Here is a 27,408-nt window from a genome sequence, read left to right on the forward strand (position 1 = left end):
TTGGAAACACAATTTTAATAGATCGGTCGACATATAGTCACAAACTCATATTAAACAGAGTACACTATTACTATAACGCGGGATGAACAGATACAGGATGAATGAATGATTATAGGGATGGTGTAAACTGTAAAGGTACGTGTTTGGTATGAGAACCTTGATTCATTGGGTCGCGTTCACAAACCAATCTTAATAGGCTTTCCCCTGTGAACATATCTTCGAAATAACTATTTGCAAGTATTCTTAACATCAGGTGATCAAAATTCCTTGTATTTCAGCTTCATATTCATTGACAGCAAGAAATCAAATTTAACCCAAAACCAGTGATTTTGCTTGAAGTATCACGCTATGTTAGCATGTTGGCGTATATATTCCCATCCGTTTACCCAGTTATTTGTGTCTGAAGAAATCGAACTGGTAACTGGTATGTTTGGGTCGGAGGTGAAAAATAGTTATTGGGCTACGCAAATTATCATGCCTATTGGGTATGAATGCGGGTCCTTACTGTCACAAAGTGACCTTGTATCTATTAGAAATATACCTGCAAGTTTCGTTAGAGTCAGATAGATGTGCTACCGGGTGTGCCTTCTGAGTTCTGACTGATTACTATACTGATTCGGTTATATATTAAATAGACATGAGCGTCGACCGAAAAACAAATGTTCTTTATTACTGATGCGAATTCAAAAAAATCAGATCAGATTATTGCTAATTCCGGTGAGGGTTGGCCAAAACTTTAACATATAGAAAGCTAAATCTCGGGTTTCAAACCTTTTTTTACACTGTGGCAGCCTATGAAAAATCCATGACCTCAATTTTTCAACCATGTCAAAAATATAGAATGCTATATTAATTAAAAAACTGGTTTATACAGTAACCGATAAGTACAATGATAAAATAATATAAATACAACATACAATAAACATGAAAGTATTTCTGAGTTCTTAGATATTTCGATAACGTGATGATTGAGCCTGTCTTTGCCCTGATAATATCTTAGTTGCCGGTATGGCGTTGAGGGAAAAAAGTCAACTCAAGATCAATAAGTAGATTATTGCTGTAATAGTATTTTTATTACCTTCTAATACATATTTTTTTAAAGTGGAGTATATTCAGAGATGACGGATCTTTTCAAATTTTATCACGCCTTCCCCCAAAAGGCTCACAGCCACCAGGTTGGAAACCCCTGATCTAAATAAACACATTTTCTTGGAATTAGGACTGTGGCGCCATGTCTTTACGTTCGTGTTTAACCTGAGAAACTTTCCTAAACGCTTGTGCTCACACCAATCAAAACCTTTTCAGGACTTCGCACCATCCCTATATTAGTAGTAATAGTAATGTGCATTAGACGCCGTTTCGCGATTTATAAAGAACAAACAAACATTATCAAGATAATAAACAGTGTAAGAATTAGCTCATTCTCAGTTTTGCAGCAATACTCGAGGGGAATTCCCTTCTGACTGTGCGGCAATTAAAAAAGGGGGAATAATTACCGATAGAGAGAAAACGAACAAAGAATCTGGATTGACCTTTGTACTCAGACATGAGACTGGAGTAATTCTACTTGTACTTTTCCACTCGCCTCCTGATTATAATACATTGTAATTTTACTGTATTTTTCCACGATCCATAGCTGACCTCGGTTTGTACTCAGACTGGAGTACTTCTACTTGTACTTTCCCACTCCTGATTCTACCTCGCCTCTGGTACACGAGACTTGTGTATTATTTTTTTATATTTTCCCACGAATAACAATGGATCGACTTTTAATTTCAATGGTGTGCACGCCGACGAATCGGTATAGTTCTCCTGGCTTGACTTGTCGCTCCGCGGTGGGTTGATTAATCCAATTGCGTGTAAACACGATGGGATTTGGGAATATTTGCCCGTCAAACATGACGTCAGTATAGTATTTGTTACTTTGGATCCGTATGTGAGATCCCGGATCGTGTTTTAGGTGGATTGTCAACGCGTTCGGCCAGACGAAACGATGCAAGGTAACGATTCTGGTCTGCGTCATACTGTCGTAGTGGACCTCTTTTTGCTCCCTGGATAGTAGCGAGTATGATCTTTATCAACACCTCCACGCATATTTACAATATCATACTAAGGAACTATTGCTTCGGCAGCCACGCACTGTCGTATGAATTCGACAAATTTCGCTGCAGACAGTCAGTTGTGTTCGCGTATGTGTCGTGAATATATCCTCAACACACGTTATGCCAATACCCCCGAGCATATTTACAATATCAGGAGCTATTGCTTCGGCAGCCACGCACTATCGCTCGAAGTCGACAAATTTCGCTGCAGACAACCAGATGTGTTCGCGTATGTGTCGTAAATATATCATCAACACATGCTATGCCAATACCTCCAAGCATATTTACATCATACTTAGGGTTCTGGTCAGGTTGATTTAAATCATCACGTGTCGACAATCGCTCGAAGCCCGTCAACTGGTATTTTGAAAGCTCCCGGTATGGTGTATTATTGTGTATGGATTGTTGCGGTATTAGAATTGTGGTTACGGGTCGTTGACGGTGCGAGGATCAGGTTTATAGTAGCTATAACTACTTAGCTCGGATGTTATACGACGCGCTGCTATCGTTGCTTTGTCCAAGACCTGATTCCCGATAATCGATCTCGCTGTCGAAAATGACATGCGGCCGCGTAGACTGCATAGCGCCATTTTGTTTTGTGATCCATCCTGCTGTGCCGAGGATCGAAACATATCCTCAGCACATGTTATGCCAACACCTCCAAGCATATTTGCGGCATCATACTACGGATATATGGATTCGGGGGAGTGTTACCGTCAGAGAATTGCTGTGTCACGCCTTCGGGCCTTGCATTTTCCTCTCGGTAACTGCGAGTACGATGTCAGATTCAATTGTACAGTGACGAATCTGGGATAGCTCGCTTTAGCGCGGATCAGTGGACCGACGTTATTTTGTTGAAACACTCTCGGTTGCGGTGGTGCAATAATGGGGGATGAATTGTGTCAGATCATACGAGATGCGATCTAGCCTACTTTCGGTGAGGTGTAAAGATGAGCGAGAGATTTCGAATTCTGACTCCACCCCGACTCGGGTTGCCAAATCAAAGTCCAGAAAATGTGGCTAGCACGTAAAGTCCTGTTATTTTCACATGTTGTGAGGACAAAATATAGTATAAATCCGACTCTCAAGGTCATTTGGCCGCATCCAGACTGGCTTCCCTGAAAACTGATGAAATCTGCCCCGGGTCCGGAGATGTTTCGTGACCTCCCCCGTCCAGACAAGATTGTTCTGCTGTAATATAGGTGTCGTTGTATAATAATTTACGTACAAGGAGACTTGGTATCGACCCTTTGGCGGAATTCTGTTTGGTTCGTCTGTACAGGTGTTATTAGTGCGATCAGATTTGGCACCTCAAGGAGTATATTGATAAAAATCACACAACGATGACAATAACTTTACCGGTCAACATTCAGTCAACGGTCAACGATGCGGTGTGATGTACGTAACAGAGATGAGCGGATTTGAAATTTCTATGTCCTAATCCAATCCAAATCCGAACCTTCAAATCCAAATCCATATCCTAATCCATAACTTTTTCATATTCAAGTCCATGTTCAATCCTAATCCGATTCCAACTGGAAATTCAGAAAAAAATACTATTTTATGCAATGGAGGGATTCGAAAATTTTCTTTCACAACCAACGATTCACTTGATTCAAGATAACTTAGTAACCATAAGTACATTAATAACTGATCTGAATAAAGTTTGTCGCCATTCGCCACACGACATTTCAATCTCCCAGAAAATATGTAAATCCAATCCAAATCCTAATCCGTTCTGAAAAAAAATGTCTAATCCAAATCCGACAAAATTTCACAAATCCTGTTTTTTTCAAAACCTAATCCTAATCCATGCTCATCTCTGGTACGTAAATCAGCTGTGATCAATCGAGCGTGACACAATCGCTGTCAGTCATCAATCTGCGACTTGACAAAACTCGCGTTTTCGGGTTGACAGCAACACAGTGCGATATATTTGATGTCCCCGTCGACCCTCCTAATAGGGTTACCATGCGGCCTCATTTAGGGGAGCATATGTCCTCCATTTCCAAGATATGTCACCCAATTCACCTAAATGTACTCTCTTTCTGTCAGTTTGTTCTCCTTGTTAGCTCAACATTTCCAAAAAAACACCACGAGTAACGCAAAATGTGGGCCTAGATTACGAAAAGTCGGGTACGTAGCCAAATCGGAAAAATTACCCTATGATGGTATTGTGCAGGCTATTACGTGGATACGCGGGCGTGTGTAAACATGTGAATAGTAAAAGCGCCCCAAACTACCATGAAAAAAGATCGAGCGCACTCGACCATGACGGGGCCCACCTTAGTACAGCCAAATGATCCCATGTCGTACCGGGAATAGCCGAGGTGGTGGTACATCATTCTCACAAAATGTACTTTGGAACGCGTGTGAAATCGACATTGTCCGCTACTCGACTGACGCAAGTCGCCACTGCAGTCCCTCTCTGTGTATACACAATGTGCTGAGCACTGCAGATCCAGACGAGACTACGCATTCTGGCGAGGTTATCGAGATAGCTGGAGCGATTTACAACACATGCTACATTTACTTCAAACGGAATGACAAAATATGGTTTTGGAGTACTCAAGTAGTTTTAAGGGAATGTCAGTATCGTGATATCGCTTTCTATCCTAATTATAAAAGAGTAGGTCCCCATAAAACTGTCGAGCTCAAGCACGTTGGTAACTGTGATAGTAGACAAAACTGACTCGAGTACCTCAGAAATAGTGACTGTATTTCGTTGCTGACCACGCGCCTGTTTATTCACACCGACTGACTCTCGTAGTAAGCAACTGCGCCCCCGTCATCTTCTTATTGCTCAAATAATTTTACAATACACGATATTCATTCTCATTTGTCGATAGTTTTATCAGCACAAAAGTCACAGTTACACAAGTCTCGTAAATAGGTGTCGATACACTACAATCGTTTTATCGCCACTATTTAACTCATAGCCCGATCACACGACTGACGTTTCCGCAGATCAATTTTTGACGTTTGATCAACTCTTGCCTGGTTATGGGGTTTCTAATCACAGGGCGTTTGAGATTCGGGTGTGTCTTTTCGATACGTTGCTCAAACTCGATACCTTTCGTTCGGAGTACGTATTCGCACTGCGGAAACCATTTTACATGTTCTGTCCAAACCTCGTCTTCACGGTCCCAACGAAGCCCGCCGTCACAGTAAAAACATTTGGTTCTGTCCGAATCGACGTAGTAAAACCCCGCTTTTGCTAACTGTTCAACACTAGCCTTAATTTTATTCGGTTCCCAGCCCTTGTCGAACGTTGCGATTCTTTTTGACAACGACGACATGAGAGGGTTCACGGGTTTAAGACAAGGAAATAGTTGCTCAAGACATCGCTTTTCGTCCTCGGAGGGTTCCTCTGGTTCTTGCAGATGTAAAGTGAGACGTCGTATTTTGTCGTCAAGCAACTTATCCAAATTGTCTCGTTCGTACTCGGTTAACGCCACATTCCCCGAATCGTCGCCACGTGCAAAACAACAATCCGAGCGATACGTCAAGTGTATTTCAGATATATCGTCTGTAGGCCTCCAATTGCGGAGAACGCCGGAGCAGTTGAAGCACTGCGTTCTGTCCAGGTCACCGAGGTAGAATAAACCTTGTTTTGCCAACTCGCCGACCGCCCGTGGTATGGGATAGCTGGGCCATTTCTCAAAGGTTTCGCGACGCTCCGACTCCTTTCGCAAGTCGAGATTCCTAACCCGATGCTCGTGCTCTTGATCAACGATATTCGCAAAGTTGATGTTGGCGTTTCCAGCGGCTTTAAACTGTCGCAATAAACTTTTGAAATTCGATTTCACAATAGGTATGTTCAAAGCGTCTCGTACACAATTCGCGTCATGACGCCGTGCACTCGACCCAGTCCATCTTTCTAGGTACACACTACATCCAAAGCATTTGATTTTGTCTTCAAATCCTAGCCAGTAGTATCCCTCAGACGCTAAATCGGTGCGTGTTGCGTATGATACTTTAGAGAATTTGGCGAACGTGGCGAGTCTGTATAATTCAGTGCGGTGTGAACCGGAAGCGATATACACTCGTTTCTGTCCGGGCGGATCAGAGTATCTCTCCATTGACGTTATGCCAAGCTCTTTCATAAACATGGAGTACTAAGACAGAGCTATTTGTGTCTAAACCTGTACCATAGCTCACACATATATATTCCTAGTTTATCCTTGCGAGCTCTATCGATTACTGGTTGGTTGTACTTTTATGTGTGATTGACAACCGTCAGCTGTCGCTATTGCACCATTTATATATGTGTTATACCAGGAGCGGTCAACTTCTGCAGGCCGCGGGGCGTGTATAGCATAATTAGGTACTCGGCGAATTGCTAAATCGATACATTATTCGACCACCGATCAGCATATGCCAGGAATAAATCGTATTCAATCAATGTATTTTAACAACAGCAATGTCAATGCAAAGCCGTATCTCGCCGATATTAACGAGGACAAAGTGGATTTGAGAACAGTATTTTTATACAGGCACCGCCATGTCTGCTTCTCTCTCACGGTGCAATACTTAAATATAAGATTTCATAGTGGTCTATAAGCCCGATACCCTAAATTGACAGAGATATCAATTCATTAAAGTTGTTTTCTAACGACATTACAGAGGCCTGGCCTATTTGCAAGACCTCATGGCTTTGGCAAACTTACTAAAGCGGAAATTCACAAAGTCACTTGCGTACGTGCTTTCATGCCTTTGAATGTTTGTTATCATCGAGTCTGGTCATAAATAGACATGGGGACAAATTTGATGCGTTCAGCACAATTTACGTTTACCACATCTCATTCCGGACCGTAACCGATCGTTTACCGCACCCTCTATATAGCAAACGTCGCTTTTGCTCATAGGTAAGCCGATGATCTGTGAAAACACATGCGCTAACGTGCCATTTCGTTATTCCTTCAACGTCACATGACCGCCTATGAAGGCTTTTTGGGTGCCCACCAATACAGTGTTGAAACGTGATCCATAGGGACCCCACTGCGTGCTATACGCCTAAATATATATGTTTACTCGAGTATACACCTGGTGTGGAGCAGTGAAGTGGATGCAGAAAGTAAATTAGACAACGCAAACCAGTTGACAACGTCGATTAATATACGGGGGTTGATAAATTTTGTCAAGTGACTTTTGAATGGATGTTATTTGTTTGTTGTTTGATGGATAAGATTGTATTCATTCATAAACTACTAATATACTTCTTGTGGTGCTAAACCTGATTATACAGATGAATCAGACAGTATTCCGCCAATTGGGACTAGTTGCCTGTCGTCGTGATTGATCTCCTAGTTCGCGGTGGTAACAAAAAAAAAATGATCGCGTAAAATTACTAATAAGCTATGCCCCGAGTTTCCGGGTCGCCGCCATACCCCGTAACTATGTGTTTGGAGGGGTGGACGCGCGTTATCGGGTGTACCGAAAGGTTGTTTGCACTACGAATTGGAGTAAATCCAGACTGGTACGCAAAGTCCTGTTATTCCCCATGTTGTGAGGACAAAATCTAGTACAGGGGTCGCCAACTCAAAACGGGTCGCGGGCCACTTTTCAAATTTCGTAGAGGCCGCGGGCCGCATGAATTCGATATCGATCTAAAATAGGCAACCACGTTCTAAAACTCTACGTCAGTACGACGCTGAGCTATTTTGAACTGTGAGCTGTGCACGATACGTGGAAACGCTTTTCAGCGACTAAGGAGTCGATATTGGGACTAGGGAGATCCGTTACTAGCTGAGCGATATTGGGACTAGGGAGATCCGTTACTAGCTGACATACCATCTCCACGTAAAGTTTGATCTTGTGGGAAAGCCCTAAGCCAGTGGTTCTCTAACTTTTTTAGACACGCCCCCCTTTATGATACTGAAAAATCGTCATATCACAAAATGCAACCAGGAAGCTAGCAATACCAACGGCTAGTTTAATGGCATGGAAGGTTATGATTGATGATGAGAGAGCTCTATAAGATGAATTCCGGCCTATACACAGAGCAATAACGATGAATTAGAGGTAAATCGCGCGAAGCGCGAAAAAATTTTCAGTTGAGCGCAGCTCCGCCTCCCCTTCTGATGCTTTCGCGTTCCCCAGTTTGTAAACCACTGCCCTGAGCCGTTTTCTATGCGTCTTGGTCTTGGCGGTGTTTGGGCCATTGCAAGTCAAGGCAATATGCCCATTCATATCAGCTGATTCTCCCTCGATGGAATGCTGTTGCCATCACCAGAGCCGTTTTGGCTAGTGACGAATAGTGATGTTGGACACAGGAGAATAGCTTATTTTGAAACAACACAAAACAAGTTGAGACTGTAGTCAATTTTAGCATTTCAAATTGGTTTTCTTAGTTTTTTTTCTGAAATCTCAAATCAGGTCGCGGGCCGCAGAATATGACTTGGCGGGCCGCATGCGGCCCGCGGGCCGCGTGTTGGAGACCCCTGATCTAGTATATGTCTGACTCTCAAAGATACGTCGCCGTATCCAGTCCCGACTTCACTCAAAAGCGATGAAATTCGAGGGTCCGGAACCGATTCATGACCACCTCCGTCCAGATAAAATGGTTCTGCTGTCATTACACGATATGCGGGGTTTCGTTGCATATTCATTTTCGTACAGTGAAACTTTGTATCGAACCATTGTCGGAATTCTGTTTGATTTGTCTGTACATATGTTGTTATTGCAGTAGGGTTTAGCACCACAGGAAGTATATTGGCAAAATCTTATCCATCACACACCGATAACATCTTAACTGTCGGCAAACTCAACGGTCATCACTCGTCGTTCGAATGCTTGTAATATCGGTGTGATGTACACAAACCAGTTGTGATTAATCGAGTGTGGCACAAACGGTGTCAGTCGACACTCTCCTGTTTGACTAACTCGCATATTCGAGCGGGTTGACAGCAATGCGATACATTTGATGTTCACATCGATCCTTATATTTATGGGGCTACCAAAGTCCTCCTCCTTTTCCCATGTCTTCCTTTTTTGTAATTTTGTCCTTATTTTCAGCTTAAAATAACAAAAAACACCACGAATAACGCGAAATGTCGGTCTGATCGATTTCGGTGAGTGACCTTTCATTTAGCTAACTCGCACAACACAAGTAATTGACGGGTATTTCGGTAGTCAAGTCAGAAGAAATGACATTGTTTTCTAGTCAATCTAATGAAATTAGCGGTATAAATATAAAAATACGTCTTCCCCAATCGTAACTTGCAACCTGTGAAAAACGTGTACCGCAAAATATCCTCATCACCCCCAACAAAACATAGTTGCGAAACATATCATACTATGGACGTATTGACTCGGCGGAGTGCTACCGTGAGAGAAATGCTGTTTGACCCCCTCGACCTAGCCTTGGATTTACCGTTCGAAAAACTCCACCGGAAGAAGCTGTTATCGAGTGTCGCAATCAATGTCAGCCACGCTCCATCAATCTGTTGCTTTGACAAAACTTGTACGTATACGCCAGAGATGAGTATTGATTAGGATTTAGAAAAAAACGTATTTGTGAAATTTTGCTGGATTAGGATTGCATTAGATTTTGAGATTGATTTACTATATCGTACAGGCTACAACTCCCTAGCCCCGTCGTGACGAAATAGGATTAATCAGTTGTGGAACGATAAGTTAGGGCTAACCGCTTATACCCCTAGTTTATTCTTGAAAGCTCTATAGATTACTGGTTATCTGTAATTTTGTGGACGACTGACAACAGTTAGTTGTCGCTATTGTACGATTTACACTTTGTGTTATACATTTTTTTTGTTACCACCGCGAACTAGGAGATCAATCACGACGACAGGCAACTAGTCCCAATTGGCGGAATACTGTCTGATTCATCTGTATAATCAGGTTTAGCACCACAAGAAGTATATTAGTAGTTTATGAATGAATACAATCTTATCCATCAAACAACAAACAAATAACATCCATTCAAAAGTCACTTGACAAAATATTAATCGACGTTGTCAACTGGTTTGCGTTGTCTAATTTACTTTCTGCATCCACTTCACTGCTCCACACCAGGTGTATACTCGAGTAAACATATATATTTAGGCGTATAGCACGCAGTGGGGTCCCTATGGATCACGTTTCAACACTGTATTGGTGGGCACCCAAAAAGCCTTCATAGGCGGTCATGTGACGTTGAAGGAATAACGAAATGGCACGTTAGCGCATGTGTTTTCACAGATCATCGGCTTACCTATGAGCAAAAGCGACGTTTGCTATATAGAGGGTGCGGTAAACGATCGGTTACGGTCCGGAATGAGATGTGGTAAACGTAAATTGTGCTGAACGCATCAAATTTGTCCCCATGTCTATTTATGACCAGACTCGATGATAACAAACATTCAAAGGCATGAAAGCACGTACGCAAGTGACTTTGTGAATTTCCGCTTTAGTAAGTTTGCCAAAGCCATGAGGTCTTGCAAATAGGCCAGGCCTCTGTAATGTCGTTAGAAAACAACTTTAATGAATTGATATCTCTGTCAATTTAGGGTATCGGGCTTATAGACCACTATGAAATCTTATATTTAAGTATTGCACCGTGAGAGAGAAGCAGACATGGCGGTGCCTGTATAAAAATACCGTTCTCAAATCCACTTTGTCCTCGTTAATATCGGCGAGATACGGCTTTGCATTGACATTGCTGTTGTTAAAATACATTGATTGAATACGATTTATTCCTGGCATATGCTGATCGGTGGTCGAATAATGTATCGATTTAGCAATTCGCCGAGTACCTAATTATGCTATACACGCCCCGCGGCCTGCAGAAGTTGACCGCTCCTGGTATAACACATATATAAATGGTGCAATAGCGACAGCTGACGGTTGTCAATCACACATAAAAGTACAACCAACCAGTAATCGATAGAGCTCGCAAGGATAAACTAGGAATATATATGTGTGAGCTATGGTACAGGTTTAGACACAAAAAGCTCTGTCTTAGTACTCCATGTTTATGAAAGAGCTTGGCATAACGTCAATGGAGAGATACTCTGATCCGCCCGGACAGAAACGAGTGTATATCGCTTCCGGTTCACACCGCACTGAATTATACAGACTCGCCACGTTCGCCAAATTCTCTAAAGTATCATACGCAACACGCACCGATTTAGCGTCTGAGGGATACTACTGGCTAGGATTTGAAGACAAAATCAAATGCTTTGGATGTAGTGTGTACCTAGAAAGATGGACTGGGTCGAGTGCACGGCGTCATGACGCGAATTGTGTACGAGACGCTTTGAACATACCTATTGTGAAATCGAATTTCAAAAGTTTATTGCGACAGTTTAAAGCCGCTGGAAACGCCAACATCAACTTTGCGAATATCGTTGATCAAGAGCACGAGCATCGGGTTAGGAATCTCGACTTGCGAAAGGAGTCGGAGCGTCGCGAAACCTTTGAGAAATGGCCCAGCTATCCCATACCACGGGCGGTCGGCGAGTTGGCAAAACAAGGTTTATTCTACCTCGGTGACCTGGACAGAACGCAGTGCTTCAACTGCTCCGGCGTTCTCCGCAATTGGAGGCCTACAGACGATATATCTGAAATACACTTGACGTATCGCTCGGATTGTTGTTTTGCACGTGGCGACGATTCGGGGAATGTGGCGTTAACCGAGTACGAACGAGACAATTTGGATAAGTTGCTTGACGACAAAATACGACGTCTCACTTTACATCTGCAAGAACCAGAGGAACCCTCCGAGGACGAAAAGCGATGTCTTGAGCAACTATTTCCTTGTCTTAAACCCGTGAACCCTCTCATGTCGTCGTTGTCAAAAAGAATCGCAACGTTCGACAAGGGCTGGGAACCGAATAAAATTAAGGCTAGTGTTGAACAGTTAGCAAAAGCGGGGTTTTACTACGTCGATTCGGACAGAACCAAATGTTTTTACTGTGACGGCGGGCTTCGTTGGGACCGTGAAGACGAGGTTTGGACAGAACATGTAAAATGGTTTCCGCAGTGCGAATACGTACTCCGAACGAAAGGTATCGAGTTTGAGCAACGTATCGAAAAGACACACCCGAATCTCAAACGCCCTGTGATTAGAAACCCCATAACCAGGCAAGAGTTGATCAAACGTCAAAAATTGATCTGCGGAAACGTCAGTCGTGTGATCGGGCTATGAGTTAAATAGTGGCGATAAAACGATTGTAGTGTATCGACACCTATTTACGAGACTTGTGTAACTGTGACTTTTGTGCTGATAAAACTATCGACAAATGAGAATGAATATCGTGTATTGTAAAATTATTTGAGCAATAAGAAGATGACGGGGGCGCAGTTGCTTACTACGAGAGTCAGTCGGTGTGAATAAACAGGCGCGTGGTCAGCAACGAAATACAGTCACTATTTCTGAGGTACTCGAGTCAGTTTTGTCTACTATCACAGTTACCAACGTGCTTGAGCTCGACAGTTTTATGGGGACCTACTCTTTTATAATTAGGATAGAAAGCGATATCACGATACTGACATTCCCTTAAAACTACTTGAGTACTCCAAAACCATATTTTGTCATTCCGTTTGAAGTAAATGTAGCATGTGTTGTAAATCGCTCCAGCTATCTCGATAACCTCGCCAGAATGCGTAGTCTCGTCTGGATCTGCAGTGCTCAGCACATTGTGTATACACAGAGAGGGACTGCAGTGGCGACTTGCGTCAGTCGAGTAGCGGACAATGTCGATTTCACACGCGTTCCAAAGTACATTTTGTGAGAATGATGTACCACCACCTCGGCTATTCCCGGTACGACATGGGATCATTTGGCTGTACTAAGGTGGGCCCCGTCATGGTCGAGTGCGCTCGATCTTTTTTCATGGTAGTTTGGGGCGCTTTTACTATTCACATGTTTACACACGCCCGCGTATCCACGTAATAGCCTGCACAATACCATCATAGGGTAATTTTTCCGATTTGGCTACGTACCCGACTTTTCGTAATCTAGGCCCACATTTTGCGTTACTCGTGGTGTTTTTTTGGAAATGTTGAGCTAACAAGGAGGACAAACTGACAGAAAGAGAGTACATTTAGGTGAATTGGGTGACATATCTTGGAAATGGAGGACATATGCTCCCCTAAATGAGGCCGCATGGTAACCCTATTAGGAGGGTCGACGGGGACATCAAATATATCGCACTGTGTTGCTGTCAACCCGAAAACGCGAGTTTTGTCAAGTCGCAGATTGATGACTGACAGCGATTGTGTCACGCTCGATTGATCACAGCTGATTTACGTACCAGAGATGAGCATGGATTAGGATTAGGTTTTGAAAAAAACAGGATTTGTGAAATTTTGTCGGATTTGGATTAGACATTTTTTTTCAGAACGGATTAGGATTTGGATTGGATTTACATATTTTCTGGGAGATTGAAATGTCGTGTGGCGAATGGCGACAAACTTTATTCAGATCAGTTATTAATGTACTTATGGTTACTAAGTTATCTTGAATCAAGTGAATCGTTGGTTGTGAAAGAAAATTTTCGAATCCCTCCATTGCATAAAATAGTATTTTTTTCTGAATTTCCAGTTGGAATCGGATTAGGATTGAACATGGACTTGAATATGAAAAAGTTATGGATTAGGATATGGATTTGGATTTGAAGGTTCGGATTTGGATTGGATTAGGACATAGAAATTTCAAATCCGCTCATCTCTGTTACGTACATCACACCGCATCGTTGACCGTTGACTGAATGTTGACCGGTAAAGTTATTGTCATCGTTGTGTGATTTTTATCAATATACTCCTTGAGGTGCCAAATCTGATCGCACTAATAACACCTGTACAGACGAACCAAACAGAATTCCGCCAAAGGGTCGATACCAAGTCTCCTTGTACGTAAATTATTATACAACGACACCTATATTACAGCAGAACAATCTTGTCTGGACGGGGGAGGTCACGAAACATCTCCGGACCCGGGGCAGATTTCATCAGTTTTCAGGGAAGCCAGTCTGGATGCGGCCAAATGACCTTGAGAGTCGGATTTATACTATATTTTGTCCTCACAACATGTGAAAATAACAGGACTTTACGTGCTAGCCACATTTTCTGGACTTTGATTTGGCAACCCGAGTCGGGGTGGAGTCAGAATTCGAAATCTCTCGCTCATCTTTACACCTCACCGAAAGTAGGCTAGATCGCATCTCGTATGATCTGACACAATTCATCCCCCATTATTGCACCACCGCAACCGAGAGTGTTTCAACAAAATAACGTCGGTCCACTGATCCGCGCTAAAGCGAGCTATCCCAGATTCGTCACTGTACAATTGAATCTGACATCGTACTCGCAGTTACCGAGAGGAAAATGCAAGGCCCGAAGGCGTGACACAGCAATTCTCTGACGGTAACACTCCCCCGAATCCATATATCCGTAGTATGATGCCGCAAATATGCTTGGAGGTGTTGGCATAACATGTGCTGAGGATATGTTTCGATCCTCGGCACAGCAGGATGGATCACAAAACAAAATGGCGCTATGCAGTCTACGCGGCCGCATGTCATTTTCGACAGCGAGATCGATTATCGGGAATCAGGTCTTGGACAAAGCAACGATAGCAGCGCGTCGTATAACATCCGAGCTAAGTAGTTATAGCTACTATAAACCTGATCCTCGCACCGTCAACGACCCGTAACCACAATTCTAATACCGCAACAATCCATACACAATAATACACCATACCGGGAGCTTTCAAAATACCAGTTGACGGGCTTCGAGCGATTGTCGACACGTGATGATTTAAATCAACCTGACCAGAACCCTAAGTATGATGTAAATATGCTTGGAGGTATTGGCATAGCATGTGTTGATGATATATTTACGACACATACGCGAACACATCTGGTTGTCTGCAGCGAAATTTGTCGACTTCGAGCGATAGTGCGTGGCTGCCGAAGCAATAGCTCCTGATATTGTAAATATGCTCGGGGGTATTGGCATAACGTGTGTTGAGGATATATTCACGACACATACGCGAACACAACTGACTGTCTGCAGCGAAATTTGTCGAATTCATACGACAGTGCGTGGCTGCCGAAGCAATAGTTCCTTAGTATGATATTGTAAATATGCGTGGAGGTGTTGATAAAGATCATACTCGCTACTATCCAGGGAGCAAAAAGAGGTCCACTACGACAGTATGACGCAGACCAGAATCGTTACCTTGCATCGTTTCGTCTGGCCGAACGCGTTGACAATCCACCTAAAACACGATCCGGGATCTCACATACGGATCCAAAGTAACAAATACTATACTGACGTCATGTTTGACGGGCAAATATTCCCAAATCCCATCGTGTTTACACGCAATTGGATTAATCAACCCACCGCGGAGCGACAAGTCAAGCCAGGAGAACTATACCGATTCGTCGGCGTGCACACCATTGAAATTAAAAGTCGATCCATTGTTATTCGTGGGAAAATATAAAAAAATAATACACAAGTCTCGTGTACCAGAGGCGAGGTAGAATCAGGAGTGGGAAAGTACAAGTAGAAGTACTCCAGTCTGAGTACAAACCGAGGTCAGCTATGGATCGTGGAAAAATACAGTAAAATTACAATGTATTATAATCAGGAGGCGAGTGGAAAAGTACAAGTAGAATTACTCCAGTCTCATGCAGACATGGGGTAATCGCGATTAGTAATCGTAATCGATTACGACGATTACAGCATTTTGAAGTAATCGTAATCGCAATCGATTACATTCGAAAAAAATCCGAAGTAATCGTAATCGTAATCGACTACTTCCCATATATAATCGATTTGTTTGTGAATGAACGATTACTTTTTGTTTGTACAAGGACTATGACATAAACTGAATATTCGTGAACAAGAATGAGATAATATACCACGTTAGCGTTAGCACAAACGTCTGTTTTAAAACGCCACTGACTCATTATTACGTCAGAAGTATTAGCTCCGCTCGTCATTGCGTAACCAGTATCCACATATAGTAAACAGACATGCGATGGACATTGTAGTGTGATTGTAAGAACATCTCCCGTGGTGTATATCAGGTTATCAATACACTACAGAAGCCGCTATCTCGCAGCAGGATATTGATCACCACTCTGCCTATAGTTTCAAATAGTAAGTTATGTATTAATGTTTAGTTGTGCTTAGTAAAACGCTGTTTACCATTGCTGCTTGGCGAGCAGGAGGCCTACGTACGCACGTGCACCTGACGAAGATTCGGAATTTTGTACTCGTCGAATAAGACATTGCAGTTTCCACAATGAAGCATTACAAATAAACAGCTGCTGATATATATCATAACCTAGCCGTGCTTAGCCGTTTCTCGTAACAGCAGCTCGCTGTATATGTATTAAGTTGAAGGCAGAATTTTTATGTTAACCATATCTTATTCTCATATAACTACTTGAAACGGGCGTCAATCGTTATTTCACAGTTCGTTACTTAGCATTTGGACCTGCCGCCATAACCATCCGCTTATATAGCCTGACATGTTAGCGTGGGTTGTAGCTAGAATCAGCAATTCAGCCAAAACAGCAATTCCCCTGTTCAACCGTTGGTCAACTTTCAAAAGTGAATTTCGTCAATAATATTGGTAATTGCATTATATTACTATTCATTTATAACCTCTCTGAGCCCCGAGTGTAAGATTTACCTGTAAAGCTGGGGCACGTAATTCATATTCATAGCATCTGGTATGTTGTTATAATTACTGTATGTTGTTAATTCGCGACCTCCAGTCCGTTGTATAATCACAAGATATTGTACTCGCCCAAACGTAGCAGACTAAAAGAATATCTTTTGTGAGACGCACACACAAATTGTCATGGCTTTATTCCTTTGTGGATGCGCCGGGTGACATTTGCATTGTGGGACCAGATTGGAAGGACAAGAGTTATTAGTCCCGCCCACTCAGCGCGGCTATTGACAATAAAATACCCTAAGTTTCGGCCAAGGTATTTCTTTGGTATCACATCCCGTGGAGTTGCGTGTTGGCCGAAACTGCTTATATGTTTTGGTGTGTTGTGGGATCGTGGCGCGGTAATGACCGGCTGCGAAATGCCTGTTCCCATAAAATATAGCCTATGTATGTTTTTTCTTGAGGGGAACAGGTATGCATTTCAAACCCAGCTATCTACTGGAGCAGGGGTCACCAACTGCTTTGAAACAAAAAGCTACTTCTTGTGTAATGTGTACTGATTATTGCGACGACCGACGGGTTACCACGTAGCCTACTCCCGTCGTTTATCCATGTTCAGTTGGATTTCTTCACTTAGAGTAAGACAATCAGAGCACTGGGCCGGGTTTCCGCCCCTTACCAAGAAAAAAACGCTCACTCGCAGGGACTCACACCAGCTCCTCCAAGCTCAGTTGCGTTGCTGCAGTGCGCGCAGAAGCGCCGATCTCCGCGTCTAGACTCGGGAATATTAACTATATAGATTTCCGTTGAGCCGCCGCGTGGACGAAGACAAGCAATGCCCCGAGCGACTGCGTTCGTATGTTCCTTGGCGTCGGCCGACCCATGTTCAACTGCTGCTCATATGAAACGAGCTTCAACTATCAAATCTCTCATTTTGATATTGGCTACAGCGCAGTGGTGGCCATACGAACGGGGGGGGGGGGGGGGGCTGGGCGAGACTTACCGGGGGCCGCCCTATAAGTATCTATCCGTAACTTATGGGGGGCTTCGCCCCCCAGACCCCTCTTTCGCATCTGTTATTATTATCTATCTATCAAGGTTTGGCCAGGTGCTGGATTCGGCCATGTCTATTTTTTCATGTGTGCAAAGATAGACGACATTAAAACTAAGTAATTCTACCGCATGCAGAGACGTGATGATTATCGGGATATGGTACGTTTCTAACAAATGCAGAGATTTGATGATGATTGACACATCTGTACGGAATCCTATTCTTGCCTTACACGGATTTCCACGTTTATTCGTTATTATCCCTGAAAAAAGCGCATAATCCAAATAGGGGAGCCCTTCGGCCAGCCCCCCCTGGCGGCCGCCCACCTCGCCCACCCCAAAAGCCACCACTACTACAGCGACCGCGGACGACTCATTTGGTCCGCGTTGGTGACCCCTGTACTAGAGATATTTGAATCGCAAAGCTCGAAAAACATTTACAAGAATTAATTAAAATCTCGAAAATGCTCTATAATATCTGTTGGTTTACGAAATACTTTTGAGTCCCCTTCGAGCACGCTCCCCACTCTATTAAGGAATTTGGGGCGCGGCAGGTAAAGACCTGGCAATAATGCAAATCGTTGGATGCGATAAATCATGCACTATAAAGTTGTGCAATTGATATATTATGACGTAATAAGCAAAAGACGCAAGATGTATGAAGAAAGTTGATATCTCATTAAGCCTTTTCATCGCAATCCTTGTATTGCCTTCCCATATATCATTTAAGATTATAGTCCTAAGCAAAACAAATGTAATCGTGAGTAATCGTGATTACTTTTTCAATGTAATCGTAATCGTAATCGACTACTTCCTGATTTTGCTGTAATCGTAATCGTAATCGTAATCGCGTGATTCCGAAGTAATCGTAATCGCAATCGATTACATTCATAAAGTAATCACCCCATGTCTGGTCTCATGTCTGAGTACAAAGGTCAATCCAGATTCTTTGTTCGTTTTCTCTCTATCGGTAATTATTCCCCCTTTTTTAATTGCCGCACAGTCAGAAGGGAATTCCCCTCGAGTATTGCTGCAAAACTGAGAATGAGCTAATTCTTACACTGTTTATTATCTTGATAATGTTTGTTTGTTCTTTATAAATCGCGAAACGGCGTCTAATGCACATTACTATTACTACTTATATTAATTAGACAAAAAAAAATTAGCGCCATTAGAAAAGCAGACAAGTTTTATCGCGGTGGTAATGTTCCTGCAGTAACTGGATTTGGCGCTAAATCTTGTCGCGAGTTTACGTACGACGCCGACGTGGAAACTGGTAAAAGCGGGGTATTTTCAGATGAGGGCTGCTCCGTGTAGGGCGGTGGCGAATCCTAAAAGAAAACGTCATATTATATTTCATGGTAAGTTGCCAGTGTCGCTCCCGTGCGTATATCCGTTCTATTTCCTCGCATGGTACGAAACAAGGTTATGATTCTGATTTTACGACAATAAATCCTGCTCTGTACTTCATTCAAGGTGACATTTTGTGATGTTATAGTCCTATAGCAGGGGCGGGCAACATACGGCCCGCGGACAGTTTTCCGTCTTATATGATAGTGTGGCCCACGGCCCCAGTCTTTCGAGATTCCCCACTACTTGCTTGCATACGACATATTTTAATGACTAAGTCATTATACACATGTATGCGCAGCGAGTGAGGGTGCAGCTTACGCGTAAATTCGTCGAAGCGAGAAGACTTATTGCATTATCGGCATTCACGATGTAGGCTACTCAACCCTAATTTCATTTGTGGTAATCATGGTGTTTGTCGACTATGGTCATTTACACCAGGCATATATTTCTTATTTTTGATTTCGTAACCGTCGACTTGTAGCACGGCACACTTCTAGGCTTTTGTAAGACAGATCTTATGCCAAGGGTCGCCAACTCAAAACGGATCGGGGGCCACTTTCAAATTTCGTGGAGGCCTCGGGCCGCATAAATTCAATATCGAGATAAAAGAGGCCACATAGTTGAACGGAACAACCACGCTATCTCGTCACCTACTAAACCCCAATGAATTGATATCTTGGTAAATTTGGGGTACCGGGCTTATCGAACGCCTTCAAATCTTAATTAAGAATTGCACCAGATGTTGATTGATCAGAGAGAATCAGACATGGTGGACTGGTGGTGCCTGTACGACAATGCTGTTCTCAAATCCACACTGTTCTCGTCATTATTGGCGAGGAATGGCTTTGAAGTTACATTGCTGTCGTTCAAATACATTCGTTAAATACGATTTATTTATTGTATATGTGGATAGATGGGCGAATAATGTATCGATTCAGCAATGCGGCCCTCCAAGATCCTAATTTTCCTATATCCGGCCCGCCGACTGGAGGAGTTGCCCGCCCCTGTCCTATAGGCATGGTACAACTTGTGCGGCGGCACGTTCTACGTTGGTAATCTCAACATGACACCGACGAGCGGATATTTCGGTTCGGTTATGGAGATAATAACTCATTTTGACCTCTTCCACTTCAGACTTGTAGGCAACATTACATACTTTTTAAAATTTGGATCTGATCTTGAAAAGTATGTAAGTATTGTACCTATTTGTAGTGACATTAGTCGTTTTTCGACACTCACGAAGATATATATTGTAATTTCCAAAGTTGCCACCTCCGATTAACTGCTCAAAGCATGTCAGCTCTCGAGCAAATCTAGGTTTTGAAACTATGTACTCGAGTAGCCTACTTATCATCAGACTTTTTCTTTTCTAACTCTTCTTGAAATAGTTTTGACATGTCTTGAAGGTCACTACTTACACTTGTTGCTAGGGTGGCATTTAGAACAAATGGTTGTTTAAAACACCGTTTAAATCTATGTTTTAAACAAGGGCCTTTGAAAAAAAATTGCTTTTTTTTAGTTATAAAATCATGCCATAATTGTGTAAATACTTTCCAAAAAGATGTTGTATGAGCCTACGGACAATTACCACCCGATATAGCCGACGTATGCGATATGGGATGGTTGGAACCTTCAAAATAGTTGGTTCGACAGCTATAGTACGTAGTAGGGCGGAGCATGGACCGGAGGCGGATTGGATATCCGGCCGGATTTTCTCATTTTTGGCTCGAGCCGGATCAGTACTTTTTATGATACGGTCGATGTCGGATCGGAGCCGGATCAGTACTTTTTACCAAGAATATGACACCGACAGCCTTACCTCCTTCCCCCTCGAATCAATAGTTAAAGTGAAACGTTCATGGAAATAAACCACATGCCAAGTCCAAGTTAACATAATTACTTCAGATAAGGATTGGGTTTGATCTTTGAGTTTTAATATACCGTTTGCATTGTTTCAATCAATATCCAATACCATCCTGTGAGTAGATAATTATTATCGGACTTTTTTGGACCGGAACACGGTCATTTCTAGAATCCGGCTGAGAGGTCCGACCGGAGTCGGACCATAGAGCTTTCCAAAACAGGATCGGCTGTTGCATCTTGACTTCGATAACATGAACCTTGACAACTCACTGGATAGGTCCTAGACGCAGGCTGCTCACTTGCTACCGGTACCGAACTCGTAGAAGGGTAGTATGGAGGTAGAACTACCGACTGAGCTCTGTAGTCCTGCAACACAAATGCGTATTCAGACTGACAATATGAGGCGCGACAGTAATGCCCAATAGAGTTGGCTGTTTGTATGATTGTGAATTACATAAAAAAAACATTGAATGTCAATGAGAAACCCAGATAAAGCCACAACACTGTGGATCCTGGAGTAGTTCTCGGTCGGACTCGAACCTGCACGGGGTTGCACCGATGGAAGGTACCATTACGCTACTTGTCACCCCTCGGACAGTCGTATCATTGGCCTTTGCATCACATTAGTTCCCATTCGACGTGACATTACATACCATATAGATTTTCATGAAAGGAAGTTGACTATATGCCACGCATCTGCTAGAGTCTGGAGGGATATCAATTTCAACAGCGTTTCACGCAAAGGCCCACTCGACTGTGCCAGTGTATATAACCTCCAGTGCTATCGCTTTCACGTGCAAACTTCGCAATGATACCATGTAGTTTCATACAAAAAGACCATTCGACCTATCATTGAGCGTACTTTGCGTGTAAAGTATATTTGATATTACCGGAAATCCCAGAGTCATGTGACATCGAACTAGTTTTCGTAAAAACAACGCAATGTGTTCATTGTCCATGCAATGTTAGCGTGTAGAAATATATTCCTTTTGTATACCGACGGGATGTGCAACGTACCTTGTAGGGATCTGTTTCATCGGCGATGCCCTGCGGCGAAGAGAAACGTCTCCGAATACCATCCCCGAAGGCGTAAAAAGGGCTCGTCCGGCCCTCGCTACTCCAGTCATCATTCATGCAAGTGCAAAAGTAACCGATGCAAGAGAATAACGCCCCCAATACTACAAGCACCACGACCCAAAACCCTGAAAGACATGTTTACAACAGCTAGTAAGTATTCTTATCCAATTTCGATGGATATATTGCGGTGGGTCTGTAACGGTTATGCAGACCTAGCAGTTTAAGACACCGTTTGCAAACGTTACTCCAATTCTTGATATATTCATTGGGATATATGATATCTATATATCTTGAGATATAAAGACATGAAAAAGAAATGCAAACGCTTTGCGTTACAGGATAGTCGTACGTCGTTTGTTGACTAATAGCCTCCGTATCACGTATCATTATGATCAAGGGTTCGTAGTACAGTTGACTTGGTATGAATCCTCTTCGTTGGAGGCTTATATTATTCATCGCATGATTCAGATGACGAATATACATTTATTGTATTATTCACTGACTATTGCTGAATGTCAAATGCAATACGAATACAGATACTCACACCACACTTTCCATATGGAGTCCCAACAACACCTTTCATGGTGGTATCCGCAACAGTACGCTGTCACGCCTGTAATGATAAGTGAACAGCATTGTCAGTATGTATGACTAAAGAATAAAATAATAATAAAAAATAACTAAGGAACGAAAAGAAAAACTAGACACGGTGTAATGGAACTATTTGAAATACAATGCAAATACAATTTAGTGGTAGTGAGAGATAAGAGAATGAAAACATTGTTTTTTAAATGCACAAGAGTCTAAATTACGGAGATTAGGTGGCAGCTTATTCCAAGCATTGACACCAATAAAGCTGATTGAATTTTACACTAGAGTGGGAGAGTTGTGTTTCATAGACAGAGACAGGTTAGAAGAAAATCTTGTATGATGTTGGTGGGTATCTGAAGGATTGTGTTATGTTCTTGATCTTGCTTGAACAATAACTCATACGACGAGGTGGCAATATGAAATCAGTATATTATCATTGATGTAAATTATGAACAACAGGGGCCGGAAACTGATCCCTGAGGTACGCCCGTCTGTATCGGTAGTAATTGTGAACGCGTATTTCCAATATGGACAAATTGCTTCCTTTTATTTAACTATGTTTCGAAATACATATTTGCAAGTTCACGTATACCATAGAATTCAAGTTTAGCAACTAGTTTGGAATGACTGACACAGTCGAATGCCGTTTTCAGATCTAAAAACAAGCCAGTGGCAACATATTTAGAGTCAATGAGCTTATATATTATCAAGGTAACCTGTGATGTAGCTTGAGAGGTTGTGTGGTTATTTCTAAAACCGTATTGATTTTAGTTTAAGGTATTCATTCTATTAGGATAACTGTCAAGTCTCTGAAATAATATTTTCTCAAGCAGAGTGGCAAACGGTGACAATTTCGAATTGGGTCGATATAGTTGTTTGCGTTGGTTTTGTCACCGCATATAAATGCAGGTAGGCTACCACAGGTGCAATATCGGGTTATCACGTCACGACGGTCGGTGCAAGCCATGCCACGACGTCACGACGACTACGAACATCGATACAACATTGTGACGACACCGCACACAGAGAATGGTCAGCGATAGATTGTCCGCGGTTGACATTTCTCGACAAAATTTCAGACGTTCTCCTTCTACTTGTAACTGAGTCCGCTACTTCTACTCGCTGACCACCCTCAGCACAACGAGGCTACCTCCGTGGAAAGTGCGCGTCACTCTCGCTTTCGTCTGCCGCAGAGTCTTGCAGGACATCCCAGAAGAAAATGGGAAATTGAATAATTTAGCAATGGTAGGCCTATCTAACAGGTGAATTCCTATGTGTTTGATAATAATGACAGGTAGTTGATCATGACCTTTAGCTTTATTGTTTTTCATTGTATATGGAACTCTTATGATTTCATTTGGTGACGTTGGTTGAAGATAGAATGATGTACTTGGACGTTTTCCAAAAATATGATGGTAATAGAAATCTTCATTCGAGCAAAACTATGAGAGTTTTGTATACCGATGGTAGAAAAGAAAATATCAAAGATCTCAGTCATCCGGGATTGATCAGAGACCATTTGATCAGAAACAAAATCTTTTATTGTGTTAGGTGCCTGAGAGTTGGATATTTTGTTGATAGCACGATTTATGGATCTCCATGTTTCACGCGAATTATTTTATTGTTTGGAAAATTGTTTCTTGAAGTATAGTTCCCATGCTTTCGTTTTGATTTGAGAGAGTCGAGTCAGAATCGAGTCGCGATTTTTTGGTGACTCGACTTGAATCGAGATATTTTCCTAAAAATGAAAAATACCTCGACTCGATTCAATTTGTGTATTGACTCGACTTGTACTCGAGTCATTGCGCATGACTCGGACCAAGTCATATGACTCGCGAATGGGTCTACCAAGACAAGCAGTTCATTGTAATTTCGAAGAATGGTAAAGTTATCACACTATTGTTATTTCGTCTATCAGTACTGGTACTTGGAAATGCTACAGAAAACCGTTAAAAGTGAGAAAAATGATTATATTATGAATGCGAAGCTATCGATATCACCGAGCAGAGCAGTAAAAAGTGGGTTTCACATGAGATTATCTCGGATCTGATCAGTCAACACAATGACTTGGACTCTGACTCGAGTCTTAATACCATGACTTCGGACTTGACACTCTATTACGTGACTTGGACTCGGACTTGACTCGGTGGTGAATTGAAAATGACTCGACTTGACTCGACTCAAAACTATAAAAGTGAGATTGACTTGTGGCTCTGAACCTCGTGACTTGGTTACAACATTGATTGCAGTTGTCCAATGTCAGGTTTTGGACCATTCATTCTTCAGCGATCTGTAGAGTCTGTTACTGGGCTTAATGAATACCATTATGCCAAGAGATAACTAAGGTTTATTAGATATTATTTGTTGACGTTTCGATAGAGTTTTTAAAGATGCATGTTTTGTTTACAATACAAGAGGACGCCGAAATGTCCTCCTTTTGGAAATTCGTCGTCCTTTGCAGATTTAACAGCTAGGCTAATGGAGAGGGTCAACTGAAAATCGCCACAAATGACGCCAAATACGTTATGCAAATGTTCGAGTCAACTCAACAAGATTTCCAGTAAATATTTCGAAATCATTTGTTTTCAATTTTGGTAAACTAACTTATATCATTTGACAAAAGCCTTCTCCTTTCCCGATTCCAAAATATGGTAACGCCAAGTGACAGGCATACATTGGTCTGTCATCGTTTAAAAATTATCTTGTTGACAAGTAAAGGCATGGGGAAAATCATATATAGAGCGTAAGATAAGACTTACCATAACAATAAGTAACGTGAGATTCAGATAGAGGATTACTGTTTCCGCAAAACACATCACCCTGCAAAAAGGAATAGCTAATAAACTCTGAGCAGTAACACTGACGACAATATTATAATGGGCCCTCCCGATTGATTTATTGCGACCAAAATTGAAAGAATGGAACTCCAAGATAGCTCCAGATTGACTGGTCCCACACCGCTCTCAAATGATAGATAATCCGTCTGCTAAAGGCATATCAAACTCTATTTTGGTCGCGGGCTGGATTTAAACCTTTTGATCGCCTACAAAACAGGCCGGTCAATTCATTCCAAAATGTTACTTGCGAATCCATCGCTTTGTTTTTCATTGCCGATCATAGGGGCTCTTTCCTAGACACACCATTATTCGCTTACGATGGATTTCCAACAACTCCATGATTGAACCATTGAATACAGTTATAAACAACTCGAACATTGACTCTAACCGTCGGGTGACGACTATATTGTATAAATTGGCATATTTCTAGAATATGGTTGCCGCAAGAGTGCTGCACACTGCACATGGATGGATAGAATAGATCAAATAACTTGATGAGGCCGGGATATTTTGAGTCGAAAGGTACGTATCAGTGCCACCATACACATTTAAATTATGTTCTTCGAGCACTGTGTAATTTCCATGCAGTGGTTTAGCAATCGTCCATTTCACCTGAAAACTCTGATTTGAAACTCTGAAGACTCTCGGATTCGATGTCAATGTCACAGACGGGTTATAGACGGTGACTAGTGGAAACTCAACATTGCCTTCGGACGGTCACTTTAACTAACATAGAACATGTTCGACATTTGCATACTACTTTTTGATGAAAACCTCAATCAATCATAGTTATGTCCTGAATTATTACTAGCACTTTGTATTTTTTTGTCATTCAGAATTCTTTTGCGTGCAGAATCCTACCCGCGGTCCGTATGTTTGCCCCCCCCCATACAAATATTCCCGCGTCCTGACAACCTGCCGTGCCTGAATGCGCATGACACCACGATATCATTCAGCATTAGCGCTGCAACCTGCGAAAAGCTTTCATGGACGAATTTTCCCAAAATGTGTTCAGGACCATATTCCCAAAGAGCAACAAGCGGTATGCCAATAAAGAATACTCGGCAGCACGCCCGACTGTTGTTGAGGCACATGGCTAACCAAACAGACTAATTACAATTATCAAAGGTTTCGAAATTCACTTACTTTCGCTTCCGTCGCTAACTGTACAATAAGGAGAAAAAATAAAAACATCACATATTCAAATTTACATATTGCATTACTGATTGAATTTATGATATCACAAATCATATTACCATCTAAAAAAGAATTTAATTGTGAGACAATATATGCTTATGTGCAATTTTACACATTATCTTTCTCTGCTGCATATGCCAACTATATCGTCTTTTCAATAAATAATATTGTTTCAAACTCATATAATTTATAAGAAGATTGTGCAGCACGGTTTCTTACTTTATTCAAAGTGATCTACCACAAGACAGACGAATTTGACAAACATAGCAATTGTCGGCCGACTGCGAAACGACCGTGGCTGTCTCGACACGATGTATACTGATTCCCAGCAACAACAACAACAACAACAACAACAACAACAACAACAACAGCTCGAAGTAAAGACAAATAACCCAAATATATCATCTTCGTTTGAATGGAGTATTGTAGATTTCTACTACCAACTTTGATCTTACGAAAGAACCCACGTAACTTCAATCATCCCGCTGAATTAGTCCACACTATACTAGGCTTACCATATTTTGGAAATGTAAAAAGAGGACACTTTTTCAGAAATTTGAGACTTGAGACAAAACCGGAGAAGAATTTTCAAAAACCGGTGAATTTTTTCCACTTTGTGATCGGTTGACTAAAAAAAAGGTCAACTTTCCGCTCAGAGCTCAAAATACCATTTTTCTCTCCGCATTGCTAGGTGGATGACTAA

At 42.1% G+C, this 27,408-nt stretch overlaps 1 protein-coding gene across 1 annotated transcript; it reads right to left on the reverse strand.

The window, feature by feature from the left end:
• Window positions 1–26,971, reverse strand: LOC145436295 (uncharacterized). Its single transcript, XM_080313661.1, has 7 exons — window positions 26,655–26,971; window positions 25,431–25,491; window positions 22,625–22,693; window positions 22,021–22,205; window positions 21,274–21,369; window positions 18,926–19,118; window positions 1–1,320 (listed from the first exon to the last, which is right to left on the reverse strand). The coding sequence occupies exons 1-6, from the start codon at window positions 26,757–26,759 to the stop codon at window positions 18,978–18,980; spliced, it is 657 nt and encodes a 218-aa protein (XP_080169787.1). The 5' UTR covers window positions 26,760–26,971; the 3' UTR covers window positions 1–1,320; window positions 18,926–18,977.
• Window positions 26,972–27,408: the final 437 nt, after the last annotated feature.

Source organism: Botryllus schlosseri, chromosome 3, assembly GCF_051294905.1.
Source record: "Botryllus schlosseri isolate E-star chromosome 3, Bs_hap1, whole genome shotgun sequence".
NCBI classification, from domain to species: domain Eukaryota; kingdom Metazoa; phylum Chordata; class Ascidiacea; order Stolidobranchia; family Styelidae; genus Botryllus; species Botryllus schlosseri.